Source organism: Manacus vitellinus, unplaced genomic scaffold, assembly GCF_001715985.3.
Source record: "Manacus vitellinus isolate BGI_N305 unplaced genomic scaffold, ASM171598v3 scaffold_7_pilon, whole genome shotgun sequence".
NCBI classification, from domain to species: Eukaryota; Metazoa; Chordata; class Aves; order Passeriformes; family Pipridae; genus Manacus; species Manacus vitellinus.
This window is the reverse complement of record NW_021940813.1, coordinates 3,795,068-3,814,052: the sequence shown is the minus strand read 5'-3', so window position 1 is coordinate 3,814,052 and position 18,985 is coordinate 3,795,068. Positions and strand designations below refer to the sequence as shown.

At 36.9% G+C, this 18,985-nt stretch overlaps 1 protein-coding gene across 11 annotated transcripts in view; it reads right to left on the bottom strand.

The window, feature by feature from the left end:
* The window catches only part of CASK (calcium/calmodulin dependent serine protein kinase), a 148,257-nt gene that overhangs the window by 37,905 nt on the left and 91,367 nt on the right, over positions 1–18,985 (bottom strand). For all 11 annotated transcript variants that reach the window (XM_018084098.2, XM_018084099.2, XM_018084101.2 and 8 more), the window contains 2 exons: positions 5,013–5,090; positions 3,597–3,677 (listed from right to left, as the gene is read on the bottom strand). In XM_018084098.2, the coding sequence (XP_017939587.1) occupies positions 3,597–3,677; positions 5,013–5,090 (159 nt within the window). The remainder of the gene's footprint in view (positions 1–3,596; positions 3,678–5,012; positions 5,091–18,985) is intronic.

The window sequence follows — 18,985 nt, the reverse complement described above, 5'->3', positions numbered from 1 at the left end:
TCTTGGCTCTGTAACAGAGTAGGATTATCTCCTGTGATTCCTTCAGCTCAACCTACTCAAAGCTACTTACTCAACTTCACCATCCCTGGAGGTATTTAAAAGTCATGCAGATGTGGAGCTGAGGGACATGGTTTAGTGGTGGACTTGGCACTTCAGGCTCGATGATCTTGGAGGTCTGTTCCAACCTAAACAATTCTGTGATTCTATGCCCCCTGTAAATGTTACACTCTCCATGCTTTAGAATTACATTTCTTATGTAATTCAGGGCCTTACATTTGTTTCACATCAAGCATTTGCTTTGCTTGATACTATTTTTAGCAATAATATGCACCTTGTAGGAGCTTAAAATAGGGTACTTTGAACATTATTAAAGGTTGATTTTACTAGATGACTTCTGAATGTGTTAACAAAAATTAACACAAATTCAGAAACACCAGATATTAAAGTACAGCAAGCTCAATTTAAATACAGGAAACATTTAATCAAAAGATTGCTATTGACTTTACTTAAGGATACTTGTTTTCTGTTAATTTTGATAATTTAGATTTTATTTCCTGTCTTTTTCCTTTGCAGAATATGATAATCTTGCTAAAAATAAGTTTAATGAGAACAAGTACTTTCTACCATATTGCAGGATCACTGTCTGCAGAGAGGAGTGTAGGAAGGCACATGATGATGGATAAAACTTCAGTATGTAATTAAGTAAAAGTCTCCTAGAACAGCGAATGCTTAAATTGCTGCAACATACCAAACATACATAATAGAATCTTTTAGAGATGAAACTGGAATGTTTAAAAAACTAGGAAGTTGTGTAATGGAATAAAAGCTCCTTGAAATGCATACTTAACAAATGAGGTATTTGATAGTATTTTAAAGAATTCTTAAATTAATTAGCTGCTGAAAGACCTTTATACAGAATTTACATACACTTCTTTAAATTGTTAAGTATGAACAGATTAAATTAATAATTTATTCCTGTACCCATAAGACGCATGAGGGTAAAAGAAAACCAAAACAACAAAACCCCTTGAACTCAAAGATCTCAGTTAAAACACATATTTTACTGCCTTTGGTTCTGTAAAGGCCTGTACAGTCTAACCCACTAACACTGTGGCTAAGTAAACAAGACAGACTACACTCTTTTGTCTTCTTAGGGATATACATTATATAATAACATAAATAATAGTAAAATAGTCTGTTATCATACAGGTGTTAAAGCACATGATCCTACTTATTACACCTTATTGCTTCAGTGTCTGTGCATTAATAATGAGAGTATTGCCCTGTGCAATTGCTGGCAAACACATGGAGTGTAGGTTGACAATACTGTTTTGTACAATTACTCCCTTTCCTTACAGTCTCTATATTAAGGGCTTTGGCTCTGAAGGGAAGTTTGGCAGAATACAACAAACACAAGCATAACTTTGTTAAGGTCTGCAACCCCCACAAAGGTGCATCTGGAAGCTGGTGTGGGAATGATGGGAGAGGATGGAGTTGTTCCTTTGACATCTGGAGACTCTGCGGTATCTGCACTCTACAGGTGTGGATCCACACCAACTTTTGCTGGTTTAACTGCTACTTTACACTCCTCCCTAACCCAAACTGTTTCTGTTCCTATGCCCATTCTGGCTCTGGCAGTATTCCTGTTATCCTAAATTCTTTTTGCTAAATGGATTGGAGGTTTTTTGAGCAATTTTCTACTAGTTTAGCACAGTGCTGAAGTGCAGTTTCAGGTGAATGCCAGAACAACTGCAAGGGAGAGGATGAAACATGGGAAGAAGGGATGATGTGATTTCAAAAAACCAGCAATTTAGCTTGGGATGCCATAGACTAATTTGCTGAAATTACTACTCATCAAAAATAGTTGTTATGGAATTGCAGCTTATTCCTTATAAAAACCCACTTTTTATACAATTGCAGCAAAAGAATTCTGACAGATGGTTTTAAATTTATGATATCAGGAAACAGAGAGAGCTATAAAAGAGGATTTTCAACTCATTTTCCTGTCACTTGATTTGATACATGAAATTTCAATATACCACAATCATTTTTACTGATGCCTGCTCAAAAATAATTTATACTTAAAGAATGCTCCTTCTCCACAATGCCTAATGGTTTTGCAACAGTGTGGTAATTACACAAAAAAAAGGTAAATCAAACAAACCCGTCAGATTCCAGATAAAGAAGCTGAGTACCAGTGAGGTTTTTTTAAATCTTTCTTACAGTGCAGCTGAGTACCATTCCATCTTGTTTTATGTTCTATTTCAAGCAAGTATTCCTGTTAAATGTTGAACCAGTGCTGTTACAAACTTCAGGATAGATACCATCTCCAGGGAATAGCATCAGTGTGTTGCTGAGCACACACAGAATAGGCAATGTCTGCATTAGCAATTAGTGCAATGAAATAGGAGTGAATCCAAAAGTAAAACAACTGGATTAGTGAGGACCTGATGTACTGAACATATTGCAGGGGTTTTTACTTATTCCATCTTGCCCTGTGGACTGAATGTCCATCAGCTGCTGGGTTACACTGGCTCCTGGCACACATCTTTGAGTGTAATTTTGTCTGAAAAGAGTCAGTTTGCACGCTGAGACCCTTATGTGACACAAGCCAAAGCACTGTAAGGGCAATCAGGAGATTCACTTCAAAAACACTCTCCTGATCCAATTTAAAGTACTAAAATAAAAGCACCCAAAGCTACAGTGGCCATCAAAAGAACACACTGGGACATGGACATGCAGCTATCCAGATTTCATCTGATACCTGAGTAGGAGGTTGGTTTCAGCTCACTCTTTCCTGGAATTAGGTTTATCCTTCAGACTTACAGTAATTCAGCTTTCAGGTGAGCAAACTCCACAAAGCCCCCTGCATATAATCCTTGTGTTAGGGAAAGTCAAGTTCATGATTTTCAACTGACAAGAGTGTATAGAAGATTTAAGCAAACACATTTATTTCTGAACTTATGAACTTGATCTACAGCACAAACAAAAGAAATCCCTCAAGTATTTTCACTGGACTGGACTTCAGTAACTTGAACCAAGATATTAAGCAGCCACATCCCTGAACTTAGGGCAATTACTGCTCACAAATCAGTTTTGGGAAATGCACACAGTAGAAGCTGATAAGTAACACAAACTCATCAGACTGTACAAGCTATCAATTTATTAAAAAATAATATTAAAAAAACACTTATTTTGCAATGAATTCACACACCTTTATTCTAAAAAGGCCTTGGGAAAAAGTAAAAGGAGGATCCCAGTTCTACCTATGGATATCCAAAAGGATTCATTCTTCTTTCTATGTGCAACACAGCTCCCCCAAAAGACAGTGAAACTGCTCCATAATGAGATTACTTCAAACTACTGACAGTTTTCAACACAGTAATGAGGACTAACAGTAGCAGCAATAGTAATTCTTTTGCCAGACCAGTAGATTAGAAACACTTATTAACAGGTATATTGTATGCAGTTTCATCACTTAAGAGATTTTAAGGAGAATGTACTGAACTTAGGTTTTTTAACATAAAGAACATAAAAAACCAAGCCAAAACAAAAAAACCCCACCCAACAAACCAACAACAGTAGAATTTGCTTACCATGAAATGAGGTTGTGTTAAAATACGCTTTAGCTCCTTTGCATCATTGTTCTCTGGGTAACATGAAATTTCTTCCAATACCTGCAAGATAAGCAGGAGAAATGCCCCTAGTAACTTTCTTTTAAATAAAGTTATTAAACAGACGAAAGCCCTCACTGCTCAGTCAGAGTATCTCCAAAATGATTACACAAACCAACATTTTTTGACAGGAAAGGGCTTAGGAGAATGTGCCCCTGCCCTGCGAGAATAAAATACCTCATTCCAATTTTCTCTCTGAAACAGATTAAAGCAGAAATTTGAAGGAAACATTTGTTCTTTTTTTTTTTTTAAATTGACAGTATTCCTCCAACAGCTAAATATATGGAGACAGAAATGAAGTGCTAATAGGTGACACACATGACCACCACCAGGTGTTACTTTCGCACATGGTCTCAATTTATTAAAACAACCGGTTTAAAAGCAGAATTAAAAACACTCATAAAACTAATTGTTAAGAGGCACCAAGTGTAGGTGGGCCATCTGCTACCCCATCTCCAAGCTCCAGATTTTAAAAAAGCTGAGCCATACGTCATCTTATCACTGGAGAAGGAGTAGGGAGTAAATGAGCTTTAAGTCCTTTGCCTGCAACCAGATTCTTACACCTTTATTTTCACATGCTTGGACAATAAAAGCATGTGAAAAGACTATTTTGCTTCTGGAAGCACATCCCAGGATTAACTGCCAGAAAGTTTTGCAGAACAGGACTTCAGGATATCTATCAGTGTGAATTCAGTTATTACATAGAGTTATAAAGTCTTCCTGTTCATTCTATTTCGATACCACTATAAACAGTATTTTCCTATGACATTGCCCCAAATGACCATACTAATTTTTACTGGTAATATATAATACAACTTCTTTTTTTAATACTTGCAATAATGAACAAATAAAATACTATTTGCCAGGTATAAAAAATTAGGAACATCTGTGCCTATATATCTTTGGTTTTAGTGGGCCACCCTCACTGCATTCCTCTTCTGCTCTTCTTAGACCTAAGATAAACTTGTTCTTTCAATTTACAAAGCTGATACTTTTTTTTTTGTGACTAAGTCATATAAACATCAAACTTCTGCTGCAGATGAACAAACTGAACATTAAATATGCTGCAATTACCCAACAGAAGGGTTTCTTTTAACACTGCTATTGTTGTAACAAAGGTTAAATGATTAAACTGAGTAATATTCATAATCCTTACAGACATAATGGAATTCTGCAAGTTTATACAACTTGTTACTTCACTTCAGTAAGCAATGGTAGCATTCCAGAAAATAATACAGATAATGAACCAAAATGCAGATCTTAATGAAGTAAAATAAGTTCCAGTTTAAAATGCAATCAAACTTTCAAAGTAAAAACAATATATTTTAAAGCCATTACCTCTTTGGCTCTCTGTACAGCATCACTTGGAGGATTCCTGATTTGTGGTGAAGATTTTGTGTTTATTTTGTCATAAAGCTGAAATAACAAGAAAACAAACTACTGAAATCATATGCTACTTTAAAATAAATTGGTGAGTGCTTACAATAGCCTGCCTATGTTACCAGGATTAGGATGACTGTTAAACTGCAAAACCCACAGATGTTTTGTATACAAAATCTAGCAGCTTAGGGTTTTGGCTTTTCATTTTTAAACATTTCCTGATTCGAACAGTGCCATAGATTCAGAGTTCATAGGATGACATGGGAAAGTTCAAGAGGTTAAGGGATTCTGCAAACCTCCCATGCCTTTTCCACAGATTTACAGAAACTATATTCTTCTACTAGAAGTGTTCCTATGAATCTTGAATAAATGCTGTAAATCATACATTATGCTGTAAAAACAAATTAATCTGCATATCCCACTTGTCTCAATAAATCAAACCACTGAACATTTTGAACAGTAATTTAAATAAACCTCAGGATATGGGAAAATGCTCTTAAAGATAGAACCCTACAAAAGCCAAAGACTTGGGAGAAGAGAAAAACAAGCCTTCCAAGAATGGGTGCTCACAAAAAAGAGTACCCTTATTTTATTTGTATCTTCCACTAGACAGATGAATGCCAATGTATTTAAAAAGGCTATTGTAAACCTTCCAGGTTCATTATTTTAAAAAAAAACCCTTCTAAAACCCATACAACTATGTAAAACACAATAGGAAAAAGAACTTCAGTTTCAAACTAGGTTCTTTTTCATACAAATCTTACAGATTTTGCAAGTTTTAAAGGAATAAAAGTATACTTAAGAATAAGCAGGTACTGTAATAGGCAGTATTTTCAAATAAAAATACTTTGGCTTACATTTCAAACAATATAAAGATGGTCATGCCTGTAATTATTTCTTATTTATGTTCGACTACTTCTTTGAAATATAAGACAGAAAAAAGACACAAATAACTATTCTTAGAAAATCACAAGAAATTTTTATTACACCACAATGAGGGTGGTGTAACTGCAACAAGTTGGCCAGGGAAGTTGGGGAATCTCTCAACTTTGGAAATACTCAACATGCAACTGAAATTAAAAACAGTGTACCCACTGTATTCAAAATACAAAAGAGACTCCAGAACCTTAATCAAATCCTAACATTGTAAAGGATGAGTTGACAAGAACCCCCCATTTAGGCTGCTCAGGAGCTCCCTCTGTGAAGCCACAGCCACAGCTCCACTGTTTGGCTTAGAATGACCTTGGATGTTTGAAAAAGGGAATCTTGTAAGGACACAGAATTGCTTTCTTCTCTTTCTCACATGAAACACCATCCAGTTTTAGAAAATACGTAAATTGCTACAAATGCAATCCAACACAATCATAATTTTCCTGTGTTAACAATTCAATGCACATGTTCAACATTTCACCATGATTTGTTACTTTTTCTTAAATAAGTAAAGACAAACTACCCAACTCCAACAACTCCAAATTATTAACTATCACACTTATATACCTGTTAGGAAACTGCATCAAGCACAGTTTAGTGAGCAAAGTGCAACAGAAAATGCACGATATCCAACATGAATATTATTGAATGTCTTTTTCTAAAAGTCACACATACATACTGTTTAGGTTTAATGAAATTACAGAAAAGTTACCATGAAAATATTTTTACTAGTTATTTTCTAGCAAGGGTTGAAAATCTAAGTCACTGAAATTGCTGATTTCCCTCAAGTCATTATGTTACTGTGATCCAAAACCACCAGCCGTTTACAGAAATAATTTTCTCTCAGGATCATGGGAGAATTATCTTTAGAGATTAGGAAGGAGGCAAAAAAGAAAGTAGAGAGCAGAGTTCCTCTAAGAATGTTTAGAAAAAAAAATCAAGGCAAAGTTCAGACTAAACAAGGGTGCTTTTTTTTTTCTGTAGCTCCTTCATGCTGAGACAGGGCAATTAAATCATCTTCTAGGACTGCTACTTACTGAGATTTGCTTCCAAGGCACCAAACTAGTAGGAGGGACTCTGACAGAAAAACCTTCATATTTGCACTAAGGTTTAAAGCCAATACATTACTTAAGTCCCATGATTGTGGAGGTAGAAGAGAGTCTCATCTAGAGAAAGGATGTGTTTCTGGTAGCTTCACTAGCACAAGCAGATCTCTTCATTTTGAAATGGTATATTCTAATTCAAGTTAGTTCATGGAGTTTTCAGTTTACAAGGGGACCAGGTTACATATGGTAAGAGGAATAAGGCTTATATTATGCATTAATGCACCAGAACTGTTGAAGAAGTCCCACCTTCTTTGAAATCTTTGAAAAAAGACTGGTTTTGCAATACTTCTCAATATTTTTGCACTTAAATACTAGCTGTAGCAGAAGCAACTTAGAATAAGGAATTTACTGTCATAATTCATCTCTGAAAACTACAAACTTCAAATCTTTGAAGGCAGAAGTTTCATTTAGACACATTAAAAAGAATAATAGTTCCCTTGGACACAAGAATCCAACACATCTTTACATGAACGTTTTACAAAATGCGTAAGAAAACTCCGAATGAAACCTGTTTGCACACCCCATAGATTTATGTACTTCTGTGGTAGAGAACACATTCCTATGTGCAGTTAGCTATACAATTTTAATCACAGAAAGCCAGCCTGTTTACAGTGCTGTCGCCTTCCAGCAGCCCTGGAAATTTGAGTCCTTCAGGGATCACACCAAAGGTGGTACAGAATGAACTGGCTCATTCTCCACTGTTCTCAACAGAATGCATTTCTACCAACAGACTTACAGCAGGACAAAATCTGTATGTGCCCTAATTATGGGCTTTCTTTTGCTGGAAGTGTCTATTTTCCAGCAAATAACTGTTCCCTCAGCCCAGGAGCCCAACTTCCAAAAATTTCACTCAGCAGTAAGCATAAACATAACAATTAAAAATTTCTAATAATTAAAAGAAATTGTTGTAAAATACAACAGCATTTGTAATGTTTAGCATTTCCAGACTTTTGAATACTTTGCATCTCAGTCTCCCTCCTCAGCACAATAACAGCAGTTATTCTGCATTTGCTAGAAAGAAAATCAAAACTGAGAGCTTGCTCTAGATGATCTTAACAATTCCAACTGATACATTAACAAAACTTGATATAACAAATATAAATTGACATTATAGCTAATAAACAACATAGTACTGCTTCTTAAAAAGACAAGTTTTGATTTAAATTTTGCATGCTAGAACACAAATGAAGAGAATACCCACAAGCTGTAAAGCAGTGCTGCTATCAGTTCCCCAGCTTTTGCAGAGAGAGACTTTTTGTCTTCTGCCTGTATAAAGGGAACTCATTTCTGCTGATATTTAAAGCAGACAGCCCAAAGCCTAATCCACAATCAGGCAGGCGAGACAAAACAACAAACTCCTCTTCTGACTAGTTTTTCAGATGTGCAGAAATTCTTTTTTAACCATTTCCTGCAAGAGGAGTCAGAATACTGTCCCAACACAACTCCCATTCAACGTCCCACTGAAAAATGTAGATATGTCACAAGTAGCAGAAATTTAGCCTCACTGCCTCATTTAGTCTTGAATGTGGTCAAAGTGAGATCACACAGTGAAATCAGTAAGTATTCTACCTATCCAGAATCTGGAAGTTTCTGTGAGGCAAATCAGAAACTTGTTAAAACAAGACCTACTGAACTGCTAGAGTGAAACCATCTACCATCTTTCAACACAAACACACATTTCGTGGGATTCAGTTGCAATTCAGACAGACACTGGGTTGCCAACCTTACATATTAAATTCCCAAACTGAAACATCTAGAAGTGATCATTAAAATATGTCCTTATATATTTTTTTGCTTTCTGAACAATTTAACCATATGCAACACAGTGATATTAGAGGGCTGTTTTTCATCACTTTTAGGTTTTTGTACCATCTAAAAAATTCTCATGTGGGGGTGCTGCCTCTTGCACAGAAACATTTACTAACAAACAGGCTTGCTGTTACTTCCCACAGCTTCCTATCCTGGTTCTCCATTTACCCCCGAGGTTTCATGTATTGCAAGTCTGAAAGAAATCCATGATCCACCGAATGAAATAATATTCACAAGCAGTAATATTGAAGGGCTAAAATTAAAGAGCCATTTAGATAATTGCTAGACCACTTCATTCTTTCTTCTGCCAGTTCTGTTTCACATCTCGTTTTCCATGCAGAACATTGTTAACGTTCCCATGGGTGCCTCCTTCCTTGGGATTCTAAGCTCTCAAAGAAACACATCCCTGAAACTATCAATTCCTACTGGAAAACACGCTGAGTAACAAGGTCACAGTCACCAGAGGCTTTATCTTCAACTTTGTTTAAAGACAGTTTGCTCTTTTAAACCCTCTGTTTTTCACTGCTAAGGATTGTGCCTGAAGCTCTCTGGTGCCACTTTAGCATCAGAGACCTAACATTTACTTCCCAGCATAATTCCACAGCACAGGTTACAGTCCTATCCCATATCCAAGTCCAAGACATATTCAAGACTCTACTTAATACTTCTATAGCACTACAGGTTACAGCCCTCCACAGCTTCAAACCTTCTCCTGTGTGACACACAAGTTGCAGAACAACCTTTGCATTCCAGCATCTTAGTAAAACACAAATGGTCAAGGTTCATTCTGCTGAGGATGAACATAACTTAAAAGACAGAAGGTGAGAGGTATGATATCTGTTTAATTAAGGTGGAAACACGAAATGATTGTAGGTTTCCTTTCAGAGGGAAAGCACATGCCCCCAACCCCTAAGAAGTGCACAGCCAAAGGACTGTGCAGCATTTCCTTTGTAGTAATCCAATGGGTAAAAAAGAATCCAGAAAGCATTTTTATTGCCTTCACAGGGTCTGTCTGTTAGTTACAATTTGGTTACATGACAGCTGGAAGGAAAGGCCACAGGCCTCCACCGGTGTCAGCAACAGGGAAAGATGTCCTGTAGCACTACCACTTAATATTTTATTATATAAATTTTGCATTGACATATTTTATATGCTTGGAAACACCAGGGGAACTAGAAGGTTAAGGTATAGAACACTGAGAAGATTTTCCATTCTGTTACATAGCTAAATGTTGTATCTATCTTTTGATCAAAACCTTAAAAAGTGAAAACGTGTCCAAGTTAAATTCTCTCAATAGGTTCTAATGCTGCAGTGGAACTGCAGGCAGTGCTGAACTGTGGGGAGAGCACACGAAGTTCAATCTGAAACTAGGACTACACAAATCTGTGCAGCTCCACACACTGAACCCACTGTGCTGATGTACATGGGCGTGGCCACTTCTTAACTGTTATTTCTTACTTTGCTAGTTTGGACAGGCAGTAAATTTAGCATTTAAAATGATAAAGCAAATATTTCTACTTATGCATATTATGTGGCTTTTTACAGTCTTCATAGAGCAATAAATATTTTTACATTTTGTTCTAAATCAATCTTTGATCTAATTTTATTTTTTAAAACTGATACAGTTTAAAGTAGATTCAAGGACACATTTATGCTTATACTGATTCAGACCCCATGGTCAAGTGTCAAGAGGTTCAGTAACATCTGATTTGTATATCCTATTTCTTTGCAAGGGGCTAAGTTTTACTTCCAAGTGTACATGAACTACAAACAAATTTTGGCTCTGTTGTAGAATATATTCCTTTTTAGCAGAAACTATCAAGTGCTATGCACTTACTCAAGCCTCAGCACTTCCGAGGTAAATGATCTGAGGAAAGGACTATGCTTTTACAAAATAAACTACAGGGTATGTGCATTTTCACCCCCACAACTGTCATTTTAAATTGTGCCTCTTGATTTGCTTCACATTTACCAAGAAGGTTTCAATTAACCAATTTATTTATTTCAACTTGTCTCACAGAAGTATTGATAATGAAGTTATGCTACTCCTCAAAATCACACAAGACATTTTTCATTCTATTTAATTTCAGGTAGCCCTGAGTGCTTCACTCATGTATATTGAGTCCAGACTCCAGTGTCTGACAGGATTATGTTGCACTATCAACTAGGACTCTACCCTAGTAATTTGTCTCATGTCTTAGGAAAAACCCACATTATTTTTCATCATGAAGATTTTATTGACTGCAGAAGCTGCAGTTCTCAACAAATGACAGCAGATACTAAAGATATGCCAGGCCCATGTAAACATAGCTTGCCAAAGTGGGAGAGGTTGCAGTTTAGCAAAATGCTAGATCATAAGTGATACTCCTAGGAAAATGTATGTTCTCTCAAATTGTAAAGTTTGGTAAGGAAATCCCGGGATAATCTTAAATAAACACACTTCAAAATTAAAAAACAAAAATTATTTAGATTTAAGTAGATTGAATATGATGTTTTCTTACCTCCTCAAAGGAGGTGAGACCTCTTCAACTCCTGCTGCCATGAGCTGACTGCAGACACCCAGGGTACCCTCCAGTCCTCCACTACACACAAGACATCCTCAGTACACCACCTAATCCCTTCTGTCCCAGGAACTCTCTGCCACAAGTCCCTCTGGCTTTTTTTTTTTTTTGGGTCTCAACTCCATTCCTGTATCATAAATCAGATTTTAATCTGTTCACATAGCAAATGTTTTAACTTCTTCTGGAAAGATGAAATATGTAAAACTAGGATGAAATAAAGGTACTGCTTTGCACATGGCAGTGCCAAGAAAATTAGCACAGCAATTGGAAAACCAATACAGTGAAGTTCAAAGATCCCAATAAACCCCCCCTCACTCTCGTTCTAGAATGTCCTAGAAGTACTCTTGTGAAAGACGGGCTTACACCATTATTTCACAAGGTACTTTAACAGATGAATAATTTCAAGGACACAAAAATCCCATTATCCTACTTTTCTGCATCAGATATCTAATAGAAGCTGATCTTAAAAAAAACAAGGCAAAACAGCTTTTAGAGATGACACCAAGCAGCTGATCAGATAAAAGTAAATGAAAAAGACATTGAGGTGCTGGAGTGTGTCCAGAGAAGGGCAAAAAAACTGGTGAAGGGTCTATGAGGAGCAGCTGAGGGAGCTGGGGGTGTTCAGCCAGGAGAAAAGGAGGCTCAGGGTGGACCTTATTGCTCTCTACAACAATCTGAAAGGAGGTTGTGACCAGGTGGGGGTTGGTTTCTTCCCCCAGGTAACAAGTGGTAGGACAAGAGGAAACCACCTCAGGTTGCACGAGGGGAGGTTTCAATTGGATATCAGGAAAAATTTCTTCACTGAAAGTGCTGTCAAAAGCACTGGAACAGGCTGCCTGGGGAAGTGGTGGAGTCACCAGCCCTGGAGGTATTTAAAAGATGTGTAGATGTGGCACTTGGGAACGCGGTCTAGTGATGGACTTGGCAGTGCTGTGTTAATGGCTGGAATTGATGATTTTAAAGGTCTTTTCCAACCTAAATGATTCAATAACCACCAGGGAAAACCAAGCCCTCAATACAGAAGGGCTTTAAAAAGAGTGTTCCATGGACAACACCTTGATACTCCCCACAGAATAAACTTTGCTCACATCTTCCCTTCCTCCCCGCTTCCAGCACGGACTAATGACCAACAGCAGGAACTGCAGACTCAGGTTAGGCCTACAGGGGCTTCATTTCCAATTCAGTCAGTTGAATTAACTCGTCATGGTTAGTTCATCACCCTAAAGAAAAGAATGCTAATGACCATGAACCTCACTTCAGGGGGATAAAGAATCCTTAAAACTAGTTAAATCCACAATGATTACAGCAGGTTGGTGAAGAACACAGCTTCTCACCTGCTTTGTGATATGGAGCATATCTCGCACCAGGAGGTGATAATGCTGGAGTTAACAACCCTTTTTGTTTCTCCCTATTCACGTAAATTTTCTGCAATGATATACTGAGAATAAAAATGTACTGCAATGAGATCACTAGTACCAGAAGAGCCAACATGCACCAGCCAAGTACTTGAAGAACTGGAAGTAGGAGGCAGCAAGGCCTGACTGACTTCAAAGACAGAAGCAGAGCTTACTGGGCTGTAAGTATATTGCCTTTGGGTTTTTTAATGTAAAATAAGTGTAGACTGAAGTATCATTCTGAAGAAAGCTCCCAGCACGAACAAAGCTGAAGTACTATTCAAGATTTGTAGACTGTATCACAGGTACTGTAGCATTTCTTTATTTTTGTAATTTCTCAGAGTTAAGCCCCAAGCTCCTGGAGAAATAATAAATCTGAAAATCTGAAGCTTTATAAGGAAAAAAAACCACCCAAACACGACACGTAGCCCTTAGAGTTAAAAAGGAACTGAATCTAACCTGAACTACACACAACATAATAAGAAGTGAAGAAAATGCAGAAAGTCAAATATGAAAATGATCTTTTTTCTCTCAAGACAGTATCAGTGAGGTTAATTAAATGTTCTACAAGTGGCAAGAGTACAATTTTAGTGTTTTTTGACATATCAGGCCCCCCCCAAATTTAAAAACACACTATAATCATGGGAATTTTTAATTCCACATACAGAAAAGAGTCTAGGGATTTATGCTTTCGGAGAAAGATGTGTTGCTGCACACAGACACACACAGGCACAGACACGACACACCATTTACACAGGGAAGATGACATTAGGCCAAGAGGAATGGGCTAAGTAGTGCAATTCCCATCTAAAGCACACACTTTATTAAGCTGAATTTCACCTGATGATTCACCACACCAGTATGAAGCTTATAAATACTCAAAATGACAGAACATTAGGTAAAAAGAAAACAGGTTAAGTGTAGCAAAGTAACTATCACACTGTCATGCAAACTCACACAGAATTTTGCATTGTTGGAAAGTGGCGGATAAATAAATATCTGAAAAATTATTCTCAATCAGTATGAAAGTTACTGTTGGCTCTTATTTGTATTAATCTTGGGTTTAAGAGACCAACTCATCTATCACTATTATATATTATAAAAGTATGGAACAACAATGCTTTCTGCTCAGAAGACAAAATATAAGGCAAATCCCCTGTATAAATTTGTACGGCAGAGAAACAGGAAGAACAAGGAAACAACGAGGTGATGCTGACTGGCACAGTGATCTACCTACCTACCCAGAACACAGAAAATGAAAAGCAGAGATATGGAGCTGAAAATGGAAGGTATTTTAGAGAATGATTATGAAATAAGGCAGAAGAAATTCTAGAATAGCCTCTGCTTTCAGTGTTCTTTCATACAGAGCTTCTAAAGAAGTTACCTTTCAGAGTACAAATGGACTGCACTGCTGCTGCTGATCCAGCCCACCTGCTGAAGGAATTCTTCAAGCAGTTCTCCCTAAGGCTTGGCCATTGTTCCTTCTGTACTACTTGGGAAAGGAGTTTCCACTGCACGGTGGGACAGTCCCTCCCACTCCCTGGGGCTGTGCTGCCTCTGCTGGACTGGGATAAGAGCCAGACTTGACTCCCCAAATAGCAAGGTGCTTTTCTGCCAACATAGTTTCCTTTTCTTTTTTTTAACAAGTATTTTCCATTTGCTTTTGTCTTACAAACATATGAAATAAAGGATAATTAAAAATACGAAAAGGTGTTTTAAAAATGATAGAGAATTCACTCAAGCATAACATGTTCTGAGGGAGTTTAAGCAAGATGTGTAACATGTAACACACTTTCTGATCTGCTTTTGCAAAAGAAAAGCATTCATGATTCACTAAAACATGTTCCCCTTATAAGTTTTAGCATAATCAGTATTCAAGAGAGTAAGGACCAATGTGGATCCAAAAAACCTTGAACCACACTATATGATTCACATAGAAAGTCATCCTTATTCAAATCAAAACACAGTGAAATTAGATGATTGATGAAAATACTTAAACTTTATATACATGGCTGCTGGTTTTATTTTATTTTCTATATAATATGATGGATATTCCATCAGTCTGTTCATGATTTATAGCAAAAGAAAGGAAGAAGAAAATGAAAGCATCCTGAAAATAAAAAACAAAATGTTTTTTGCTTTGTGTTTTCTTTATTTTTTTATTCCAAAGTATACAATAAAGTTGTTGAAATAATACACCTTGCTCAGAAAAGAGCAAATCAGGGAAAGATACCTGAAGAGTTTAAAGCATTTTCAAACAGAGAACTTTAGTATCAGCAATGGCTGGACACTGCTGAATAACTGCAACTTCTACAAAAGACATTCAAATTTACTGTGCCAACATCCAGCATCTAGGGGATAAACAGAGCAAACCAAAATAAATGCAGCAGAAAGCTTTAGCCAACCATGTAAGAAGCTAAACTGAGGTTCTAATAACATTCATTTTAGCAAAAGAGAAAATATGTTTCCTTAAAAGTCTGGACTTCAGGACCAAATCTGTTTGGGTGACTGACTTCAAAAGAAATCCTAAGGAAACTCCGAAGTGTGCACAGACGCATGTTCCTTTTAAACATTACCAGTAGCAACAAGGGATAACACACATAAAAATGAGATTCTCTTGAAAAATCATTATGCCTTAAATATATGCACTGAGAATATAAATTAAACTCAAAATGAAAGAAGTGGCTGCACATATAGACATGATACAAATGGCTACTCCAAATTTTGTTTAATCTCATTTACTTAAAACCACACGTGTGTGTTAAGCCAGCAAAAGGTAAAATAAACTTCCTTAAAAGCTAGTAACCTTTCTATCACAGATACACTTGCAGAAATAACACCTACCTTAACGATTCCATCTATGTAACAAACTTCTTAAATTAACAGCCAAAAGATACCAGCCTAGAGAACTATCTGCCTGAGGACAGACAGATGCAGACAAAGCCAGTAGCACAGAGGCCCCAGTCACACAAAAGCTGATATTGTTCTCCCGCTGAGCAAAAATCTCCCTTGTAAATGGAACGACATCTGCATTCAGAATCACCCTCAGAAAGCATCCCTGGAGAGGAGACCAAACTGCTTGACTCAACAGGGGAATGATTTCTCTTGTCTCCTTCAATGTAGGCAGCTGCATGAAACAGCAGCTTCTGGTTTTGCATTTTAGCAAACCTTCCTTCCTTTGATGCACAGATAGAGATGAAACATAATGTGTGAAGATCTCCCTCATTAGGCACAGCCTTGAAGCCCGCTATACTTTTCAAAACAAATAATCATTAAAATCTTTTGTCATGATACAGAACAACAAATGCCTCCAAAATTAGTAACCTTTTCACATTTCTTTCCAACTTCTTTATCAGTACTGCTGACATAAGTCAGCAATGTCTCCCAGGAACTCTTTCATGACAGTCAATAAAAAAATAATTTAATTCAAGCATTTGATAAGGCTTCTAAAAATCTGTCAGGGGTAATAAAAAACCTGCTTCACTACTTAAATTTAACTCTGTTTTTCCATAAAGTTATTTATATACTTTACTACATTCTTTATCATCTAAATTGGATACCAGAATGAAACAGTCTATAAAGCTTTACATAGTCATAGACCCAGACAGTTCTAAGTCACACACAGGAATGTCCTACATCATTCACCAAAATTTTGATCATCACATTCCTGACAAAGAAAAAAAAATAAAACCCACCCCAAATTAGTCTTTTATTTTACAAGAAAGACCAATTACTAACCAATAAATTTTTTAAGATAGTATTTCTAAATGGTTGTTTCTAGAAGGGCCTTTACTCTCCTCATTAAACAAAATTAAGTTTTTAATAATGAATTGTGTAACTTCTGTGCACAAATAAACCACTCAACACAATAGCAGGATTCTGTACAATGAAGAAAAAGACACACAATGAAACTATTCAATAAGCCTACATCAGGATATGCTGCTGTATTGCAGGATTTGGCCCAGAGTGAATATAAACTACTCTCTAAGTAGCTGGCATCTTTTTTCCCCTTGTTTTGAACAGCTTTGGCACTCAAGTAAACCGGAAGAGAGTCTTAAGACAGCAATCACAAGAGACATACAGAAACGAATCAACGAAAAACAATCAATGGGATGATGCCTTCTATGGCCTTCAGAGGTGCCTGTCCTCATAACACCTAAGTTAATGAATTACTGAGAAAGAAGACTTTTATTTTGTGATCTGAAAAAAACCCAACACGTGGGTAAACCTGCACCCTTAAAATAAAGACTGCCCTTTCTCATTTAGCCTTCAGAAAAAGTGTTAGTTCAGAAGCAAAATAAGGTATTTCGGTAGCAGGCATGATCTACCCTCATGTGCCTAATCTAAAAATAAGGAGAACTCCTGAGAATGAGTAGGAACATGAGAACAAATTTAACTGTGGAAAACGGCCACGGAAGAGGAACAGTAGTTTAATGCCAAGTGACAGCCACAACTTCACAATAGATTAGAAAATCCCTACTTAATGGAATATAATGCTTCCTGGGTTACTTGGTCTGGTGGCTTCAGTAGCCCCAAATACTCTGAGAGGAATAAAGAGTTTTCCTCACAGAACTTCATCAAAGTACAGTTGATGAATTTTTCACAGATCTGAGAGAGAAATTAGAATAGTATCAATTAATAAACAGAAACCAATATCCCACATTCAAGTTACTGACATGAAGAAGCTACCCTTCCAAATAACACAGCCTGTAATTTGCTTCAGTCTTTCAAATATGTATTGCATGACACTCAAACCTTTTAGAATTTCATTTCCTACTATTCTAATTGAAGTATCTTTGGAACAACTCTATCATCCCCCCTCAACATAGCATAATAAAACAAAAATGCTTTTTGATAGCATTTTGTTCTCACAGATATGTTATTATAATGGGCAATGAAATGCATCCCTGTCTGTGTAAGAGAACGACCACGACAAAGAATGGGAAAACTGAACAAATTCATTGCAGTTTTTTCTTGTTTAAAAAGCTACAACACACCACTACAGAAATAACAGGTCACGAATGAAGTACAACAAACCAGACTGGTGCTGTCAAGGATAGGAAAAAAGTAAAAGCATTGCAGAAGCATGAGTTAATGTCTGGTAGACCTGTCATACAGCAAAATACTTAAACCAAGGCCATGTGGTTTACAAAGCCAAAGAAGTTATATGATAACATAATAATGGTTAATAAATATCTAAAACCTTTCTGCATGAGTGACAGAAGTGTTTTGGTACTTATTACACTCATGTTATTCTACCTCTGTCCAGATTTTTTTATTTCTTGTTCATCAAGTGCCTGATCACCTTTCTATACTGCAGTCTGCAATATAAAACCAGTAATTTAAGCATCTGGAACGCAAGTTAGATGACCTTACACTGGGGAAAAAAAGATTCATACTTAGATGCAAATTGCAAGATGAGTTGTTGGAGACCATTCAGGAAAGTCATGAGCTCCTAGTCCCCTCTTCCTGCATGCTTCATGTAATTTTATCCAATGACTGTTCAATGTAAAATGCATAAACAGTTATCAAGAACAAAGATTAGAACTGTAGAGAGTTTGCCAGAGCAATGCCCTCATCACTTAACAGCTAACTAACTATCTCTGTTTCCCCAAGTCACACGAGCAGCTGTGGTGAGGGGAAGCTTTACCAGCAGCCCTGTGTTCCCAGACAGGTCAGTTCAGAATCCAGCAACTGGGCCTGCTTCCAGAAGGAAGTATGTGTGGATCTGAATCCTTTGAACTTGAAGAATGCACAGAATCGAAGTGACCCACTATTCATTAATGAAATTGTAAGAAGTGCACAAATCATCTACCACATTTTAAAGGGTTTGGACACCAAAGGACCTACAGCACTGTTTATATTCAGATTATACCTCTGCAAAGCTGCATAGAGGAATTAAAGCATTCAACAATTTTTCAGAATCATCTACCTGCAGATCAGAGAGCTGGAATGACTCCTGTTCCTGCGAGCCTTCCACAGGGTAAAAACTACAGACACCGTGTTAGATTTGTGATATTCACTAAGATACCCAAGCCATTCAATTTAAGACATGGTAATAAAATGGTCACTATCCACATGGGCATTTTGGTTTGACTCAGGAGTAAATTTTTGAAATTAATCTTCTGATT